A 20,967-nucleotide genomic window follows, 5' to 3' on the forward strand; every position below is an offset into this window, starting at 1 on the left:
GGATGCTTTAATGTCCTGTGCTTAACCCAGTCACTCCAAAGATGGCACTATTTCCTAAACGTGGAGAGGGAGCAGCAGAGAGAGGCAGGGTTGGGTTGCCTCCAAGCCCTCTCGCTGTGTCTGTCTGCCGGCAAAGTCGCTGACTCCTCCAAGGAGACCAAGGGCCTCTCCTGCAGCCCCTCTGCTTTTGTCTTTAAGGTGTGAGCCCAGATGGGTTAGCTGGAAAGGCCTCTTGTTCGCCCTTGGACTGACTGGCCACGTGCATCCCTGGCCGAGAGCCAGCCTGGTGCAGGGGACTGAGCACAGGAACTCTGCCCAGAGACAGGCTTCTTCCTGCAGCACTGCAAGGGCCCAAAGGGGCAGGAAACAGGAACCACCCTATGAACGCCCACCTCCCACACCAAGGCAGGCCTGCGGGGTGTTCCAGTGTGTCTTCATCCCAAACAGCAAGAGCCTGAGGGCCACAGCTAGACTCGCTCCAGACTTGGAGAAAGGCCGAGGGTCAGCAGGGGATGCGGCCTGTCAAATCCGAGCCCGCTGGGGTCTCCCTCGAGGGCTAGGAGGAATCGCCTGCCCAGGCCGCAGGCAGGGAGTCTCAGAGCCCTCTCCGGGATTTCTCTGAGGTCCTGCCCCTTCCTGAGCTCCGGGCTGCCTCTGTCTCAGGGACGCCAGTTCTGTCCCATCCTTCTCTCATAACAACCCCACCTGACATCAACTCCTCAGCAACCTCCGCCCCAGGTGGCTGCAGATCTCGCCAGCCGCCTCCTTCCTTCCCTTCATCTCCGCCCAGAGGCCCCTGGAGCCCCAGTTGCTTCTCAAACCCGGAGTCAGCTGACGTGTAGACTGCAGCCGACAGACACCCTGTGTGCCAGGCAGGCATTTGTGAAAACATTCCCAGCCAGGTGGCACTTTCCCAGGAGACATTCTGCTGCCAGCCGATGAGCGCACCCACCTCTCGCCCTCGGTACCTGGTGGCGTCACAGCAGGCATAGTGGTGCTCCTGGCTCCCTGGAAGGCCTGCTGTGTGCCGCAGTGGAGGGTGACTGGCAGTCACAGGAGCTGGTCCCGCCTCCCTTCCCCCCTGAGCTGTGCTGACCCCTCCCCACAGGCTGCCCACTGCCTCAAAGGCTCACCTGTGAAATGGAAGGAACACAGGTGCCTATCTCCAGGGCCAGAGGATGATCAAACCCCACGGTGGACGCCAGGATGCTTTGCGGTGTGCACAATAATGCCACAGCAGCCACAGTTGCAGGAACTATAGTCTCGGGGCCGGCATCAAACTATTAACAAGCACCGTCATGTATCAAGCAGGTTCTTGTCCAGAAGGCAAAGGAAATGACTTCCTAAGCTGCTTCAGCATCCTAGACCCAGCCAAGACCTCAACGCAGCACAGAGAGACTTGGGCCTGGGGTAAGACCCTTCCCCACCGTCCTGTAACACTGAGGGCTGTCTCAATGGTCCCAGAGGATGGGGCGATGGCTGCCTTGTTGCAAAAGCTCGTCCTTCCTTTGGGTCCCCTTGGTCGTCCTCTTGCTGGAAGGCTCACTACAGCTCCACGGGAGCATGGATTGCCAAGCATCTGGTTTACCACATATGTTAATCTGGTCCTCCAAGAAATAATATTGTCTTAGTCCATTTTCTGCTGCTGTAACTGAATACCAGAGACTAGGGAATTTATAAAGAAAAGAAATGTCTTTCTTATAGTTCTGGAAGCTAGTAAGTCCAAAAGCATGGCGCCGGCACCTGGTGAGGCCTTCGTACTTCATCGCAACATGGCAGAGGCGACACGTGGCGAGGCTGCACGTGCACTAGCTCAGGTCTCTTCTCATACAGCCCCTAGTGCCATGGGGGGCCCACCCTCAGGACCTCGTCTAACCCTGGTCAGCTCCCAAAGGCCCCATCTCCACGTGCCATCAGCAGATGAATTTTAGTTGGATTCCCCCACACTCTTCTTTCCCATATTTTTAATTAGAGCATCATAAACATACTTAATGGTGGGATTTGTGCACGTAGACATACGCACACAAAATATAGCAAAATAATGTGGCCAGTATCGTTCCCAGTATTTCCCCTTTCCCTCCCCTCCCTGTCTCTAAAATCCTTTGTAATGCAACAGGTTTACAGCTTGAAGGAAACAAGAAATCCATACTATACTTCACTTCCCTCCTTTGATACTGTCACAATGACACCAAATTTCCACATAAGGATTCAGGGAGGTGGACACATTCAAACCACAGCACAGGACACGTGGATTGAGGAGAGGGGACTTCATAGGACTAAGTTTCCTTGTGAGAAAATGGGGAGTGTGCAACCCCAAGAGAGGGGCAGAAGGTCGGGGAGAAGCACCGGCTGCCGAATGGTATGCGGAGGGTCCAGTAAGGCCCAAGAAGTCCTGGCGCCAACGCCACTCCCAGAGCCACCATGACTCCCCAGGACAAGGCTGCCTCCGTTTCCCTGCTACGCCCAACCCCTGCAAGAGAAGCCCCAGGGAAGTGTGTGGCCTTGGCGTACCGGTGTCAGGCCATGGTGGGGTGCGTTCCTGAAGCTGGAAGCTGGAGGCACCTTCGTGGGCCACAACACAGTTGGCCACCACCTGCCACTAGAAAATGCATTTGGTGGCCGAGCATGGTGGAGAGAAGTATTCTCTGTGGTCCTGGGCCGGGTCGAGCACAGCCCCTGTGTTGATCGGGGTTCTCCAGGGACGCAGAACCAGGGATGTGTGTGCACACAGAGAAAGACGCACTTTAAGGAAGTGGCTTATGCAACTGTGAAAGCTGAGCTTTGCAGGGCAGGTTGGCCGGCCGGAGACCCTGGAAAAGCTGTCCAAAGGGCCTGGAGGCAGAACTCCCTCAATCCCGGGGCAGCACTACCGGGAGACGGTGGAGTCACTAGGAGATGGAGCCTAGTGGAAGGTCCCTAGGTCGTTGTCCCCAGCCCATCCTCCCTCACGTGTTTCCTGGCTCACCAGGTGAGCTGTTCTGCCCCCAAGCCTCCCCCAATATGATGTGCAGCCTCACCAGAAGCCCAAGTGATGGGATCAGTTGGTCATGGACCAGAAACTCCAAACCCTTGAGCCATGTAAACCTTTTCTCCTTGTAAGTTGATTGCCTCAGGTGTTTTATGATAGCGGATCAACAAATGGGATGGTAAAAAGCTTCTTCACGGCAAAGGAAGAACATGAAGCCTAGAGAAGGAGAAAAAATCCTTGCCACCTGCCCTACAGATAGAGCACTAGTCTCCAAGATACACCAAGAACACAAAAAACTTCTCACCAAAAATCCCCCAAACAACCCCGTCAATGAGTGAGCAAAGGAACTAAACAGACACTTCACAGAGGAAGAAATACAAAGAATCACAAATACATGGGAAAATGTTCAACAGCTCTAGAATTAGAGAGAGGCAAATCAGAACTTCACGGAGATTCTATCTCACTCAAGTCAGGAAAAATTAGGAAGTGGATGGGGAGAGGCCGAGGAGCCTTCCAGCTCTGGGGCCCCCCTGGTTGAGCTCCTTCTGTGTGCTAACTGGGAGGCAGGGTGTTGACCTCTACCCCTCCCCACCCCAGAAGTCACCTCCTCATCCCCAGGACCTGCCAGTGTGTTGGGCTGCGTAACACAGGCAGTAAGGCCGCGTGGAATGAAGGCTGCTAACAGTTGACGCGCAGGCCTGCCAGCATTGACTTCAGGCACCCTGCCACCTTTACCTTAAGCCTTACCACCCGCCCCCGGCAAAGGCTTCAAACGTTCTACTTCTCATGTTATGGCCAAGGAGACTAAGACCCTGAGGCACGAGTGCATTGGTCCACAGTCCACTCGGGCAAACTGGAACTCATTTTTCAGAGAGGCCCGGATGGAGCAGAATGGCTTTGGAGGCGCTGGAGGGGCTGGGCAGCAAGGGCAGGCAGGCAGAGTTGCCTGGGCCATGAGCAACCCTCTGTATTGACTCTGCAGGATGCTCAGCCACGGGGCTCGGGCAGACGCTGGAGCTGCTGTCTCCACTGGGCTGATGTCTTTGCCACTAACGATGCTGGAGTCACAGCCCCAGAGACCAAGCAGGAGCCGCCACCACAGAAGGTGCTGGGCTTTGGTTGGAAGCAGGAGAGTGCTTCTTTGTCCTTGTCCTTGGCCTCACACCCTCTCTGGTGGACTCTACCTGGGATCAGCCAGCACAGGCATCAGGAAATGTGGTCTGCAGGCTTCTGCCCCAATGGTGCTGGAAGGAGCCCAGATGCTAGTTGCCAGGCTGACGCCCAGTGGCCAAGCCTGGCAGGAAAGGCAGGATGCTCTTGGTGCCCTTCATCCCAGTGCCCTGTGTGGGCTTCTTCCACCTGGGAGCCTCTCCCTCAGGGTGCCTAGCTCACACCTCCCTCTCTTCACCTGGGTCCCTGCTAAGACGGCATCTTCCCCAAAACGTCTCTCAGCTGCAGTAGCTCAGACCACATCCCCTCTTCTCACTGTCACCCACCCAGATGGCCTTTTCTTCTTAGCACTGACCATGACCTGAAATGGTACATTTAGGTTACCTTGATCAGTATTCTGTCCTCGCTGGACAGAGTGCCATGAGGGTAGGGGCAGAGACTTCTCCTTGGCTGACACTGAAGCCCAGCACTCAGAGCTAGTACTCACCCACGACAGTAGGTGATCACTAAGTACACGGTGAATGAATGAAGACAACCAGAGTACACCTACAACCAAGGCCCGTACTCAGCTCAGGGAAGTTCGCTGCTTCTTAGGCTCCGTGGAGAGGCGGAAGCCGAGGGAAACAGGACGGAGCTCCGGCAGCACCCCTGTTCCTAAAGGGAGGCTTCAGATAATTGCTCGGGATCTGTTGTCTGGATAGTTTCTACCTCTGCACCTGAGAAATCTTCCTCCAGGTAGGGGCTTTGTACACCAAAGCCAAGCACAGATGGATGATGGATGGATGGATGGATGGATGGATGGATGGATGGGTGATGGATGGATGGATGATGGATGGATGGATGGAGAGATAGATAGAGTCACTCCCATTTTGTGTCTTCTTGCAGTGAATCTCAAGGACTCAAGGTGGCAGGAAGGCTAGGCAGGGAGGGATATGGATGATTTAACGTGGGCAGAGAGGGAAGGAACCAGAAAGTGAAGTGTTTATGTGCTCAATAAAGACATAAGCTCTTCATGCTAGGAAATCTCCAGTTTAAAGCAGTTTTAGTTAGACTTTGAAATTGATAATTAATATGAAGGAGTCCCTTTCTATCAAGTCAAATCTCATGCACTAATAACTGATATTAGAACCCAGAGCGTTATGGAGAGTTTGCAATAAATCACTGAGTCCATCTTAGAACAGGAGACAGAGCCATCTTTATTCACCAGCTGGTGGGACGAGGAGGCAGGGCAGGCTGCAAGTCTACCCTTTCAACTCCCTCCAGGGGTTAGAGTACACCTTCTATACCAAAAGTAAAGCATGTCAGTACATTAATCATAAGTGGCTATTGCTATGATTTGGAACTACAAACAAACATCATGAGATATAGAATCATAAGCAGAAGGGGAAGTGGGTCAAAATGACCCTAGTAGAGTACAAGTTAAAGAATGGTTTCTAACGCCTAGACAATCATTCTCTGACAGGTACATTGTCCAAGAAAAATGGAAACCAAAAAGAGAACAATTAAGAATTGCCATTCTGTTTTGCCAAACATGCTGTACTAAGCAACTCTTGATGGGAACAGAGGCGGGATGTTCCCAAGGGAGAAGCATTTCCAACATGACGTGGAGTCTCAGGTTAAAACGGCATCTGTGTGGTCATTGCCCCTACAGCCTGGCCCTTAGCAAGAGAGAGTTCTCTTTTGGTATGTAATAGCTGCTCAGTGAATGTGCGTTGAAGAAATGAACAGATCAATCAGGCCACTCAAAACACAGGTTCGGTGCCCTCGGAGATGAGAGGACAGGGCTTGTCACATACTGAGGACCTGTGGCTCAGGTACAGTCTCTCAGCTCCTTGGTCACTGCATTCTCCAGCTCTGAGAGATTAGCAGATGAGACAATAGAAGCTCAAGAGGCTGGCGTTAGTCATCGAGCGTCACTCCGTCTGCAAGCATTGGGGCCACAGATGCATCTGACACCAAAGCCTGGCTCTGCAAACCCAAGGCCTCTGGAACGCACTCTACGAAGGAGTGACCCAAAAAGAAGGGAGACAAAGTTGGTTCAGACGCGTTGACTGGAGGCAGGTGGCTGAGGTCCGCCTGCTCAAGGAGCCTCTTCGGCCTTCGGAAGGCAGCCCCTGGGACCTGAGAGCCCAGGTGGAGGGCGGGCAGTGCCTGGGCGGACCCTGAGCCCCTCCCCCTGACCAGGCTCCGCAGGGCTTGTCATCACCCTGGGGCTCCCCCAGAGGGACAGAGCTGTGGGCCAACTCCCCAGGGCCGCCTGCTCCAGCCCCTTCAGCTCTACGACACCCACCGCATTTGGTAACCTGCTTGTCAGAGGTGATTCCTGGAGATAGCCCTGCCACTAGCCTCTTGCTGCCATATCAATGGCTTCTTAGAGAAAAGGTGGTAAGAACGTTTACAATCGCTTTTATCTATTTTGCCCATTTTAAAAATTTATTTCTTTATTTATTTGTACTGGGGATTGAACCCAGGGGCACTTGACCATTGAGCCACACTCCTAGCCCTTTTTTAGTTTTTATTTTGAGACAGGGTCTCACTAAATTATTTAAGTCCTTTCTAAGTTGCCGGGTCTGGCCTTAAACTTGCAATCCTCCTGCCTCAGCCTCCCCAGTCTCTGGGATTAAAAATAAGCACCCAGCTTATTTTGCCCATTTAAAAGCCACCACTACAGAGATACTAATGCCGCTTATAGTGCCTACATTAATGCAGTCGGTAATCTCATTGCATGCAAAAGCGACCACTGCAAAGACAGATCGCCTGCAGACCTCTGAAGAGCCCGCTGAGGAAGGAGGATTTGGGTGCGTGGTATGGTGGACCTAACGCTTGCATGCAGGATGTGTGCTGAGAAGATCATCCTCTGTGACCACCTCCCACTGATGCAAGCCCCTGAGCCCAGGCGTGCACCACCCCTGTGGATGCAGAGTGCAGGAGTGGAAGTGCTAGCCCTCCAGGGGACTCCATCCCTCCATGCCTTGGTTTCTCCATCTGTTAAATGGCAATGGTGTTCCTGACACAGGGCGGGGGGGGTCGTGAAGAGGCTGCGGCATCTCTGCATCCAGCATGGTGTGCCTCAAGGGGAAGTGGTTGTCTTCATCTCTCACTAGCTACCTGTGGGCAGGGAGCTACCTTGCTCTTCCCTGAGTGCAGCAGAAGTGGCGCCCGTCCCCGGGCACACGGCGCACAGCGAGCCCTCAGAAGCTTCAGGTTGATGGAAATGAACTGAACTTGGTTCTGCAGCTTCTCTGATCTGCAGTTTCTTTTCATCTTTCTTTTGAGGTGTATGGAAAGAGAGATCAGTCAGCTGTGGGCTTTGACCCTGGCATCTACCTGGGTGATCTGCAGTGTGTTAGCTAATCTCCCTGAAGCTCAGGAGAGGGCTGATGGAGTCCCCAGGACGTCTATGGGACACCTGACCCTGAGCCTGGCGCACAGTAGATGATGAGAGAAATCAGGCTCCTCGCCCTGCTCATGGCTCTTGCCCACTGCCCCTGAGTCCGGAGCTGGTGCCAGACCTGACCACTTGCCAGTTTCCTCTCCCAGCCCTGGGTTGGAGGTGACTGTGATGCCCCGGGGTGGGGGGGCAGTTCTTTCCAGTTGGGAAATGCAAATTTCCTTCCTTTTTATGTTCTTTGGAGCTAGTGACTAGAATGTGGCTAGGAATATGAACGAGGTGTGAGCCAGGAGAAGGCTTCTTACTTTCACGCTGGAGAGAGGAGGGGAGCATGCGCTGGGAGTCCTCGAATGAACTTTTATTGAAAGACTCGCAGAGTCGCAGGAATGAACTCGGGGGGGGGGGCACCATTCCCCACAAACCGATGCCTTTTCAAGATGAGCTCAGAGACCGCAGGCTGCAAGGTCATTTGCTCTCTTCCCAAGGACACCGGTTAGAATCTAAGGTGTCTGTTCCATCTCCTCCCACCTGTCAGAAGGCATGGCCTCCCCTCCGTCCTTGGAGCCTGCCTGCTTCTGGGGCCGGGCTTGTCTTAAAGACCCCGCGTCCATCTATCTCCCAGTTCAATGCCTGGTCCACAGCAAGTGCACCGGTGTTTACAAGCTCCTTGTGCTCTCGCAGAGACGGAGGACTCCATATGCTGAGCCCATGCCACCATTACCCCCTGCCCAGGTCCTGGCTCTATCCTTACAGCCAAGGACAGCAAGGGTCATCCACCCACACCCAGGCTTCTCCTCCAGACTGAACAGCAACCAATATGAGGAGGGCACAATATGGTTTGAGCACCTGCTGGATGCCAGGCCCTGTAAGCCCCAGGGCTTGAGGAGTTCAATCAGCCACCCTGAGCTGTGGGACTAGGGACGACAGAGCCACTAGAGGTGGCTGCCACTTATTTCCTGCACCCCACTGTGCAGTTTCCCGCCCCTCTGCGAGGAGACTCCCTGTTCCGGAGGCAGCTCCCGGCCTTGGTCTGAAGACTGGCAGGAAGGGGACGCACCTGTCACAGGCCTGGGTGAAGGAAGGCCAGCGCTAACTCCTCGTCGTGCTTCCGGGCTCTGAGGAAATCCACGGCCACCTGACCGCACAGACGATTCCCACTCATGGATAAACCAGCAGCCCGGCCGGGGAGGGTCCTGAGACTCCTGCAGTCCCTGCTCAAGGGGCAGGGCCGCGCCACCCCAGCCCAGGATGCTTCTGGGCCTTCAGAACCTCTGGGTGCGGAATGGCACCCAGAGCAAGGGGAGCCAGGAGCAGCGGGGAGGGCAGCCGGAGGGGGCGCTGCGTTTCCGGGCCTGGAAGGCCTGCTCCTGGTTCCTCTCATAGACCGGAGGTGTGCAAACCCCTCAAATTCCCACACTGAAGCTGCAGCCCCCAGTGTAGTGGCATTTGGAGGTGAGACCTTAGGAGGTGGTTAGGGTGCCCCAGGATGGGATCCGTGCCCTTATACGAGAAAAAGACAAGAACTCGCTCTTCCTCTGCTCTCTGGCCTGTGAGGACAGTGGGAAGGCAGCTCTCTGCACCCAGGAAGGAAGGGGATGAGTCTGCTGAGGCCCTGGTCCCAGACTTCAGGCTCCAGACAGCAGAGAGGAGCGCCCGCTGCCTAGCCCCCGGCCCTGGCAAGTGCCGCTGCAGCCCAGTCTAACACAGCTCAGGGCCCCCGCGGGACATTGGCAGGGGGCTTCAGGAGCACCTGCAGAACGGGGAGATGAACCGTGTCCACCTCCGGGGGTGGCAGGAGAGTTAAATAGGAAAGGCACCTGGAGCGCCCAGAGTGACAAGTCTGAGCCAAGGTCGCTTTCCTCATGATGGCCTCCATGGTGCCTGCCGGTCTCCCGACGGGGCTACTGAGTCCTAAGAGGGGACAGTCTGGGTGTTGCCTGTGCTGAGCTGGCTCTGGGCTGGGGCTCTGCTACCTCACCAGGTGGCAGTGACAATGTCCTAGAGACACGGTGACCGCGCACTCCACTGTGAGCACTCAGGCAGGAGATGGGGCTCTTCCCACCCTGGGGGGGCAGCAGCGAGGGGGTGCCCTGCTGCTGTCACCAGCTGCTGGCTCAGCTTCCCGTGGCTGCTGCTCAGAGTTCCACAAAATTAGGGGCTTAAAGCCACACAAATTGAGTGTTAAGGTTCCAGAAGTCAGAAGTCCAGAACGGATGGTACAGAGCCATCCTCAAGGCGTCACCAGGTTGGCTCTTCCGGAAGCTCTTGGGGCGTCCTCCCAGAGGCTGCTGCGTTCCTTGGCTCCTGGCCCCTCTCTCTATCTTCAAAGTGCATCTCCAGCCTCAGCCTCCAGGGTCACCTCTTGTCCTCGCACTCTAACCTCCTGTGTGCCTCTACTCAGGGCACATGTGACTGTATCAGGCCACTGGGAATCCAGGACAATCTCCCACCTCAAGATCTCTACCTTAATCACATCCAAAAGTCCTTTTAGCCACAGAAGGTGACGTGCTTGCCAATTGCAGGGTTGGGGCGTGGACTTTGAGGGTGTCGTGATTCTGCCCCATTATTCTGGCTTCTCCAGGCGCCTTCTGCAAGACAAAGATGGAAAGCAACCTGTTATTAGCTTTTTCTGCTCGGAGCTCCCATGGGACCCTTCCTCCAGGCTTCCAGGACGTCTTGGGTTGGCCCTCTGAGTCATAAAGCTTGAACAGCATTTCCGGGTGTACGTTGCAGGTTAGCAGCAAACACATTTAGGAAGCTGGAACAAAGCGTCTTTGCTGCAGGACTTATTCAGAACATTTGTCATTTTAATGTGAAGTGTGAATGACCAGGATGTGGCACAGTGAAACCAAACTTCCCTGAACCAGGAATCTCATTTACTCAGATCCTCTCCCGGGACTGGGATCCTACGGGAAGCACTTTAGGAAATGTTGCAACAGGGCAGCCTGGTGCAGGGGCAATAGCTTTTGTTACGTGGGCTCCTACACTGGCACAGTGCCTAGAGCATTGTAGGTACTCAGTTAACATGTGCTGAGCACGGACTGAATGGAGCCACAATTTCTGTCAAATTAGCCCAGACTCTCCCTTAAATGGCCTTCGCTTTTCCCCAAATACTGCATGGTCCTTAGAACTTGCTGGAGTCTGTGATCCGTCTCTGGGGAGCCTGAAGCAATTGTCAGTCACGCAGTGGAGCCTCACAAAACTGAACCATCCCCTCCCAAACATTCCAGGCTGTAGCAGGGACCGGCCTCCAGGAGAATTCAAGACTCTCCACTTGCTGTACAGTAGAGCACACCTGTAGTCCCAGCAACTCTGGAGGCTGAGGCAGGAAGATCGCAAGTTCAAGGCCAGCTTCAGCAACCTCGTGAGGCCCTGAGCAACTTGGTAAGACCCTGTCTCTGAATAAAAAATAAAAAGGACTGGGGATGTGGCTCAGTGGTAGAGCACCTGTGGGCTCAATTCCCAGTACAGAAAAAAAGGAAAAAAGAAGGAAAAAGAAAAGAGAAAGGAAGAAAAAAGAAGAGAAGGAAGAAAAGACTCTGCCTGGCCGCTGAAGCACCCCCTCAGGTGCCTCGGGACTCAGTTTGGCCTCACTGTTTGCTGTTCTCATAAGGCTATTCCTGAGCCCCTTCCAGTCAGGGTGCATGTGGGATAGCGGGACCTCAGGCCAAATCTCTACAGGTCAACGTGAGGCGTAATCACGAATGAGGCGTGTGGGGGCTTGCTTGGCAATTGGGAAAGGCCAGGGCCCTGCAGAGCTGCCCTGCGCTGAGAGGACCGAGGGAGATAGGGAGGGCACGCCGCTGCGGGGAGACCCTCCCTCAAGGAGCCAGGAGCCTGGAGCTGTGTTGAAAGCGTCATTGTGAACCGGCGCTGCCGTGCGCCACTCCAGGAGACATTTGGCAACCAGGAGACATTTTTGCTCACCAGGACTCAGGGCCATCCTGCTGCATCTGGTGGGCAGAGGCAGGCATGCCGTCCATGTCCTGCAGTGCGCTGTCCCCTGCACAGTCATCCAGGCCCTGGGTGCGTGGTAGGGGTCCCAGCTTTGAGGGAAGGTTCCAGTTCGCTGGCTGGGTTGGTGCAGCTACGGGAGCGTCTGGAAAGAGCTGTCCCCAGGAAGTGTGGCGGAAGCCACCTCTCCCTGTAGGGAGCAGAGCGTCTGGGCAGTGACCGTCCAGGCCCTCAAAGTGTCCCTGCCATCTGATGATTGCGACCTCGGGGGTCTGGCCAGGCAGGCGTTCAGTCTGGGAACAGCTTAAACACCAGGGGGTTTGAATCCTGGGACTATGTGCTCATGCGCCCCTTCCAGAGGGGGGTGGCCTTGACATGAGGTCCCGTCCTCCTCCGGGGGTGCAGCGGCCTCCGGGATGTCCCAGCCCAGCGGGGATCCCACCCCACTGGACACCTTCAATGAGGATGAATCCAGACTCAGGCAAACAGCAGGTGCTCAATGAATGTCCAGCGAAAGACATTTCCAGAGGGAAGCTCCACTTCAGACTTGATGTGACTGATGCCATGAGATTGTCACAGGCCAGGCAGCTGGGGCGCAAAGGACCCAGCAGTATGGGGGGAGGTCTGCCTGGGGCCACTGTGAGATCAGGTCCTTTCAACCAGCTGGGTGACCTCAGGCAAGGCGCTGTGCCTCTCAGGGCCTCTGATTTCCCAGTTTTAAACTAGTACTTGGGCCCTGTGGTTTCAAAGTCCCCTGACAAGGGTGTGTCTGAGTGGGGGGACCGGCCCCCTTGGCCTGCATCAGGCATGGCGAACACCCACACCCGTCCTCGGTCGTGCCTGTCCCGTTCACAGCCTTCCAGACATTCCTGGGCAAAGCCGACGTCTCCCGAGAGCTGCAGGAGGGCCTGGCCGAGAGCCGCATGCAGAGGAACGTCCACCTGCTGTCCGTACTGGAGCTGCTGAGGGCCCCCTTCCTCCGCTGGCAGGTCATCACTGTGGTCATCACCATGGCCTGCTACCAGCTCTGTGGCCTCAATGCGGTGAGTGCTGGGCCCCCGCCAGGTGTCATGCACACATCGAGGAACCGAGGGAGGGCGGGCGACCCAGGGCTGGACTCTGGGCGCCCGGGTTCAGATCCCGGCTCTGCCAGCCTCCACCAACTGCACCTTGGAGCAACCACAGGGCTCCTCTGACCTCAGTCTCCTCCTCTGTGGGGCGGGATAGTGACGTGGAAGGAGATGCTCCGGGCACAGTGCTCAGTTGCATGGCTAGAGTCAGCCCCCAGTAAGTGCCGCCAATCACTCCGGAACCCTACTTCTCAACGAGGGGGCACTTAGCAAGGTGTGAGTGGGAGACGCTGAGATAGTTTTAATGGAAGTAAGTCTTGGTGGGCTGCCTCCCACCTGCGACTTTGGCCTGAGGAAACCTCAGGCTTTTCGGAGAAGCTTCCTGGGGCCTGTGCTGATGTGCTCCCCACGAGGCGCCAGACGCCATGTGCAGCCACCTCTTCTCTCTCCAAGGTCCCCCGAAGGTAGAATTCCTGAATTTGAGAAGTAGGGAGGCAGACTCTGGGTCACTGTGTTGTTCTGGGGTGGTGACCCCCCAGGAGGTGGCAGAGGACTGAGCCTGAGCCCAGAGCTGGGCACAAGGGTGGCTGCCAGCGACCTTCCAAAGGCCCTGAGAACAGAGCTCTGCATTCCAACAGGGAGCGGGGCGGCATCGCCAGGGTGTCGGGCCAATGGGAAGCAGAGGGGCAGGTTCTTCCCTGGGGGGGGGGTGCGGGGAGGGGAAGGCCAGCAGAGATCCCAGCGCCCTCCGCCCCACGCCAGGACTCCGGGTCTGTTGGGAAGCAGGTCAGGTGGGGTCCTCTGCTGTTTGCTTCTGCCTTTTCCTTGGTCTGGTCGAGTCACGGAGGAGGTCACCCAGGGCCCAGGGCTCTGCCTAAACCCAGTGAGACCGTGGACAGGCAGGTCCCCCCGTGTCCTCCTCCAACAAGGCCACAGCCACACTGGTCGGTCCCGGCCAGCTCCTTGCTCACAGCTGGGAGGGTCTGCGGTTTTCTTGCAGCCCACGCGGGGTCAGAGAGCACACGTGGTCTGTCTAAGGAGGCCTCAGACTGGGAGCCGCATTTCCAAACAGAACTCCCTCCTCGGCAGGGCGGGATCCCCGTTAGCACCCCCAGCAACCGTGCAGACTCCGCCAGGGTGTCCAGGGTGACACGCAGCCGCCACGGAACACGCACCGGAAGCCCCTCTGCCCGCCCCAGCAGTGGGGAGGGGCGGCTTCAGGCCCTGCTCCCTGCAGCTCGGCGTGCTGTATAGACCCCGAGCAAAGAGCTCTGGATCAGGAGGCAGAGACCTGGCTTCCTGCCCCCGTGTGACCACAAGCCTGCCCTGAGAACCCCACTAAGCGTTTGCCCTCCCTGGCTCGGTCCCCTCAGCCACATGTGCACATATATTTAGCACTTAGCGTGGACCAGGAGCCACCAACACAGCCCTGTGAGTTAATCCCCACTGTTAGGCACAGAGACCCTGGGATGCTTTTCCAAAGTCACACAGCTAGGAGCAGTACGAAGGGGAGCTTAGACTTCCTGGCCCCAAGGTCTGGGGGCTTAAACCCTAGCAGAAAGGGCCGCCAAGAACCCCTCAGAGGATCCCCACACGTCACTCAGGCTGCATGCAGCTCACCCCCTACAGCCACGAAGGATGTCCTTTTTGCATTTGTGTTCGCCTGTGGAGTGACCGACGCCAGCCTCCCAGCTGGACTGTGCCCACGTGGGCCCGGGCTCTGCCTGCCCCTGCTGCCCTCTAGTCCAAACCCGGGACCAAGGAAGGGAGCGACCAGATGCACACTGCGAGCCCTGTGGACCGGCTCAAACCCCTTTGTTTTACCAGAATCCGTGTGTGGGCCTGGTCTGTCCCGCGGGGCATTTGTAAACTCAGCCAGGTGTCCACCTTTGTCACCTCGTCCATCTCCCAGCCGTCCTGCAGGGCAGGTGGCACCGTCCTTGTTGTCTAGACAAAGAAGCTGTGGCTCCCTGAGGGCAGAGGTGGCCCGAGGACCCAGGCGCAGCCCCTGCCCTGGAGAGCTCCGCAGGGGGCCAGGCCTGCTGGCCACCTCTGGGCCCCCGGAACAGGCAGCGCTCATGGGCCTCAGGAGCCTTGGGGCCAGGAGCCTCATTATCACAGGGTGGGAGGATGTCCAGCAGCATCCTGGGCCCTGACCCCTGGATACCAGTGGCTCCCCACCAGCCAAAGCGTCCCCAGCAGTGCCAAGCACCCTGGGGCCCCAGCAGGCCTCCATGACAACCACCGTCCAAACAACCGTGACAGCGCTCAGAGGCGCCTGCGGGAGCGTCCCGCCGCGGGTGGCCTTCCCGCACGGGAATCGGGCGAAAGTCGAATCCGACAGCACTCACTGGTTTCTAAAGTCTTTTTGGCGTCTCATGGTTTTCTCTCTGTCTCTCACCATAGCTTTCAAGTTTCCTTCTCTAAAATTAGACCCGTCACTTAAAACCGCTTATCTTAGGCCGCCTCCTTCCTCCCGAGCAGCCTGCCCCCTGCGGGAGCTGGGCTCTGGCCAGCTCCAGCGTCAACGCCCTGCCTGGCACTGGGGCGGTGGCAGCTGAGGGTGACGGGGGCCCTCCTGGCCACCTTGCATTGCCCTCCCTTCCCCGGGAGTCCTTCCATCTTGAACTCAGGAAGCGGATCCTGTTAACTTCCTGGGACTCAGTTTCCGGTTCTGAAAAACAGGATGACAGTCTGCACAGTTGCCAGGAGTGAGCGGGGAGGTGGCCCTGGGGTTGGGGGTGGGGAGTGCTCAGGCTGCACCTCCCGCCATGTCAGGGAGACCGGCCGTCCTGCACCATGTCCTGCATCTTCAGGACCCTGGCTGTGCTGTGTGGTCCTGGTGGGGGCAGGAGAGCAAAGCTTGTCCGATGTGAGACAAGAGCGGAGGCTCCTCTCGGGCTGTGGATAAGCCCACCAGGGCCCAGGACATCTGCCCCGGGTGCTCGGGCGGCTTCGGGCGTTTGGAGCCAGCCTGGCACCTTGCCTTCCACCTGCGCCTGCCCGAAGGCCCGTCTGAACCGTCAGGCTGCCACCAGGAGCTCAGAGCCCAAGGCACTTGGCACAAAACCTCTCACCACGCTTTCCGAGCATCCCTCAGTAGCTGGCGTGGGCTTCCAAAGTGGTGTGGGCAGCTGCCTCCCGCGCAGATCAGCTGGAAGCCTCACGCCCCGCCTGCTGTCCTGAGGCGACCCCTTCCTCTCAGAAATGCTGGAGTCCAGGTGATAAATTACAGAGTCGCCCTCTCAGCGAGGCTGCAGGCTGACTCGACTTTTTGCTGCAGCACCTGAGCAGGTGGCTTTCACCCCAAGGCCAGGCTTTGTGTGGACTCATGCGAGTTATGTGTCGCAGGCATCTTGGGAACATCATTCACATTATATCCATTATAGCTCTGTTATGCTCATTCTCCAACGGAGTGACAGTGAAGTGTCTCGTCAGCCAGGACCTTTTCTGATTCTCACCATCGGGGCTAATAGCAGTGCTGCACTGAGGTCACCTAATGATCGGAAAGGGCTGCTGAAGCTCCAGCCATCACCCCATCATTCTGAAAGCAGAAAGGAGAAAGGGAAAAAACAGGAGCCCTCCTATTTGATGAAATGCTCCTTTTATAAAATGAGACTTCCTGGAAGTCCCACTAACATCTCTGTTTTTAGCTCATGGCCAGACTTCACTGCTAGGAAAACTGGGAAGCACAAACTTTTAGCACATGTCACTCCCAGGGATATATGGGTTCTGTTAGTAAAGAAGAACTGGAAACAAGGGCAAAGGCTGAAAGTCGAGCGGCCACATGGCACAGCTCCAGCGGGTGACTCTGGATTTAACAGCGAAGCTCAGGGGCTGCTCTGTGCCTGCATTTGGTTTGGGAGTCAGGTTAGGATCTCTCTGACCTTCCCGCCTCTTCTCCTTTCCCACACTACAGATCTGGTTCTACACTAACAGCATCTTTGGCAAAGCTGGGATCCCACAGGAAAAGACGCCCTACGTCACCTTGAGCACAGGCAGCATCGAGACACTGGCCGCCGTCTTCTCTGTAAGTCCTGGAGGGTTGCCCTCGGGCTTGCGGGTCGAGGTGGGATCCAAGGCACGGGCGTGCCTCCTCTGGGGCCTCTGGACTGGGAGGGAGGCATGCTGTGCTCCAGGATGTGGACCCTCTGGGGAACATTCCCTCCTGGATCACTCCTGGCCTCTCCCTGTCACAGTGACACAGTCCAAACCTCCTGTGGCAGAGGCCCTGGCCCCCTGGGAGATCAGGGCAGGGGTCCCTGTGCATCTCCAATCCCTTGCCCTGACTTTCAAATGTTCCACGACCGTCACACGTCACCTGGTCACCCCAGATGTGCGGAGTGTAGGAAGCAGAGGTGGAAGGACACAGCGTGGACAGTTGTGCAGGGGAGGCAGCGTTGATGATGATGCTCAGAGGGCCTGGGCCCGCTCTTTGTCCACCAGTGTGCTAAGTAGACCAGGGAGTGCAGGGAGACTCCGAGTCTAGGAGATGTCCGGGCTTCGGAATCAGGACCAGCTGGGTTTTACTCCAGCTCTGCGCCTCCTTGGCTGTGTGAGGTGAGACAGTGCGCGTGACTCTCTGAGCCCGTTCCCCTCCTGATGCTTGTTCAAGTCCCTGGGGTCTTGCTGGCTTGGTCCACGCGGGCGTTTTAGGCACACAGTACCCAGGAAGGAGCGAGGACTAAACCAGGACACTGCCACCAGGGAGCTTCCATGGCCTCTGGCCCTCGCTGGTCTGCGGGCAGAGCTGACCTGGTGTAGGTGCGGTGCACACAGGCAAAGGCTCCCAGTCCTATTTCTGGCTTGTCGCTTTATTCTGCTCCTGTCCTTCTGGAGTCTTCCTACCCCAATACTTCTAAACAACAGACCTCACAAAACACCCAGGAGCGACGTTTGCGCCCTCGGCTGCCACCTCACCCTCTGCTGTTAGAGGGAAGCATTTCAAGGCTGCACCTTCTGCAAGTGTCACAGATTCTCGTCTGCCCCTCCCCGCGAGATGCTGCCCTCCCCACGTGGACCTCAGGGATGCGCGCCGCCCCCCGAGAGCCAGGCTCTTGTCCTCGTTTAAAAGAGGAGCAAACGAGAGTCGGTGCCACGTCCAGCCCGGTCTCCCTGACTCCGGGAGCCACTCTTTCCAGGCCCGCTCTGGCCTGCAGATCATCCTCATTGGCAGCTGGTGCTTGGTGGGGATTCCTTGGCAGTGCCACAGAGGAGGGTCTACAACTTCACCCTCCTGGAGAGAAGGAGGGAGCTTTCGAGGCTTGGGGCTCGGTCCCGGCCTCTGGAGGGGATCCTTCAGGTCCCTGTGCCTCCGTCAAGAGGCTCCAGTGTGGATCTCAGTCTTCTGGTGCGTGGAAGCTTGTGATGGTGCTCATGTGCCAGCTTATGCCCGCTGAGTCCAGGCTGCCCAGCTGTGCTGGGGTCACAGAGGGCCGTTGCCATGGCACCTGCCTGCAGGAGCCCACAATCCCGTGGAGGCAGATGTGACCCGAGGTGGAACAAGGTCGTGCTCTCTAAGGGCGCAGGAACCTCTGTGGACCCTGAGGAAGGGCAGCAACCTCCTCGCCCTGGGGGCAGGGCCACTGCTGAGGCACCCGTCCACTTCACAGTCACCCTGGGAGGCCAGGGGCCGCCCTCAGGATGGGTGATCTAGAGAGTAAGACCTGAAACAGATGATGACCATGTGCAGCAGTGAGTAAGCTCTCCTGCAAGGGGCTCTGGGAGGGCTTCCTGGAGGAGGAGACCCGGAAGCTGAGCCACCTGAGCGGCAGGGCCCAGGCGAGGGGAAGGGGAGTGTGCGGGGCAGCCTGCCTGTCCTCTCGCTGCTAAGGGACCTGGAGAGGTGAGGCCAGGTATGGGCAGTCCATGGAGACTCCTTCCCCTAGCCCTGACACCCAGTAGGACCCTGCAGCAGGGTGCTGGGTTCTGGGACGGACGCTCATGCTGAGCAAGTCTGAGTTAAATCGCAATCCTCCATTTGCCAGCTGAGTGGCCTTGGGAAACTGCCCGGCATCTCTGACTTTATTTGCTCATTTGTAAAACGTGCGTAACCGTGGCCATCTGTGGTAGGCTGAATCTTGGCTTCCAGAGATGAGCACAACCTGCTTCCAGGGAGCTGCGACGATGTCCCCTTGCGTGGCAGAAAGGAACTTGCAAATGTGGCCAAGTTACGGGTCTCCAGATAGGGAGGTGATCCTGGGCTATCTGCTGGGCTCAAGGTTAGGGCAGGATTCTTTTAAGTGGGAGGGAGAACAGGAGGGTCAAGACAGAGGAGGCCGAGGCAGGACCAACGCCACGGCTGCCTTTGAAGACCTCAGGAGCCGAGGGACGTGGGGCTCTCGGAGCTGGGGGAGGTCTGGAGGCAGATCTCCAGAAGGGACCTGCTCACACAGTGATGTTACCGGTGGGCTGTCCCAGGCTAATCAGTCTGTGGTAAGTGGTCACTGCAGAAATAGGAGCTGGACACAATGCCTTCCAGTTGCCATGGAAACAACGTTCCCAGAGTGCGAAGGTCACTCCTCCTCCCTGAGAGGCAGCACCCAACAGATCCCTTGATCGTTTCGAAGTTTGCGTGGCCTGTTCCCTAAGATCTATTACTTCCCTTTTTTGTTTTTCATTCTTACTGAGATTTTGACAGTTTAATGCCCTGGCTCTGAGGCCTGGTGAGACTGAAGAGAAGACAGTCCGTGCCTCCCATCCCCGGCCCTCCCGGCGGAGGCTGGCACTCAGCAGCTCCACAGCTGCACTAACGGCCCAGCAGGACCGCCTGTCCCGGATGGAGTCTCCTGGCGTAGCATTACTCTTCTGAGTGGTGGACGTCCAGCGAGTGTCCCACAGGTCACAGGAGGTTGAGCTCTGCGGCCACATGGGGCGGAGGCTGGTTCTGCTGAGAAGCACAGGCGTGGTGCTTTACCGGTCCAGCCGGCGGTGTTCAGCGTGAGTCCTTCTCCTCATGGCAGGAGGTGTTCGTAAAGGTCCAGACAGGGCTGTGCTCAGGACTGAAGGTGGTAAATCCTTACCAGCAGTCCACCTGCTTCCCAGCAAATCCCACCATTTCAAAGTCAAAGCCTTCAGTTACCCAGGCTGGCCTCACACTTGTGATCCTCCTGCCTCAGCCTCCCCAGTTGCCAGGATTACAGCATGCCCCGCTCAAATCACGTTTTAGAAGGACCCTCTGGCTGCCATAAAATACGTAAATAAAGAGAGGCAAGGGGAGAGAGGTGGAGGCAGGCAATTGGGATGCTTGGAGAAGAGCTGGTTCTGTATCTGGTGTTATGCACCCTAACACTGTCCTCCGAGCACAGAGTGCAGGTGTCCCACTCTGAGGACATCCCTTTTGTCACTAATAAAAAACTGGCATTTTTATGGACCACACACTCTCAGGAACCCCACCCTCAACCCCTGCAAACACATCCACTGAACTATTACAGCTAGTGTCCAGGTTACCGAGCAAAGATCACAGGAACTTAGCAGAAATTCGGCACCACATCAGGAAGAAGCAGAGCCACCACCCCACACTCCCTGGGGGACATGGTGGCCGCCAGAGGCTCCCTGTAAGCTGGGGCTGCGTCCACCAGAACGAGACCTGAGAACTCACGTCCCAGGCTGAGCAATTCCCCATCTGGAGTTTCCGCCATCATCCCAGAAGCGCTGATTGACCTGGGCCTGAGGAGGCGGCCTCTCCACACGGGGCCTCTCCGGGGCCTGGAGGGCAGGAAGAAGCAGGGCGGCCCCGCAGCCCCAGCAGACGTGCAGCTGTGTTCGGAAGCCCGTTTCCTGCCAGCCCCAAGTTCATCCCTTCTGCTCTAAGTAACGCCTTTCAATCGGGGGGCTCTGAGGCGGAGCAGGGTGAACCCAGCGCCACTCAGTGGGGGCCAGGACGGCCTTTCCAAGACACGGTGCCGTGCAAACTAGATATCCACACGGGAAAGGTGAGCGGCAGCCCTGCTCTGGCACGCACAAGAGTCAGCCCAACCTGACCGAGCTACGGAACAAAGAGCTGAGACTATGAAACTTCCAGAAGGGAACCTGGGAGACCGCGAGATGCAGGGATCTGTAGGTTCTTTGTCTTGCAGATTCAAAGCATGAGATCCCCAGACACAAAGGCTGAGAGAAATTAACAGCATCTGTTAAAGTAACAGAAAGAAAACAGAGCTCCGCAGTGGGAGGGGTCCCAGGGAGGGTTGCCACCCTGTGGCTATGGTCCAGGGGTCTTTCTGATAATGTTAGGGTGGTAGGTGGCCTGAAGGCCAGGCAGAGATTTCAAGGAAGTGGGTCTTTGGGTCCAGCCACATCTGGAGTCCACGTGCCGCCTCTCAATCAGGGTGTTGCTCACCATGCGGCTTCGCCTCGGGACTGACTGGGGCTCCAGTGCAGACATTCAGGCTTGAATGAAGTCGCTGATCATGAGC

The 20,967-nt window shown here is 56.9% G+C and overlaps 1 protein-coding gene across 6 annotated transcripts in view; it reads left to right on the forward strand.

Annotated features, from left to right (window-relative positions):
* Nucleotides 1-20,967, forward strand: part of SLC2A9 (solute carrier family 2 member 9) — a 182,701-nt gene that overhangs the window by 105,565 nt on the left and 56,169 nt on the right. For all 6 annotated transcript variants that reach the window (XM_079153876.1, XM_079153880.1, XM_079153877.1 and 3 more), the window contains 2 exons: nt 12,339-12,526; nt 16,473-16,583. In XM_079153876.1, coding sequence (XP_079010002.1) covers nt 12,339-12,526; nt 16,473-16,583 — 299 coding nt within the window. The remainder of the gene's footprint in view (nt 1-12,338; nt 12,527-16,472; nt 16,584-20,967) is intronic.

The sequence above is a fragment of the Sciurus vulgaris genome (assembly GCF_902686455.1).
Source record: "Sciurus vulgaris genome assembly, chromosome: 9".
Taxonomy (NCBI): Eukaryota; Metazoa; Chordata; class Mammalia; order Rodentia; family Sciuridae; genus Sciurus; species Sciurus vulgaris.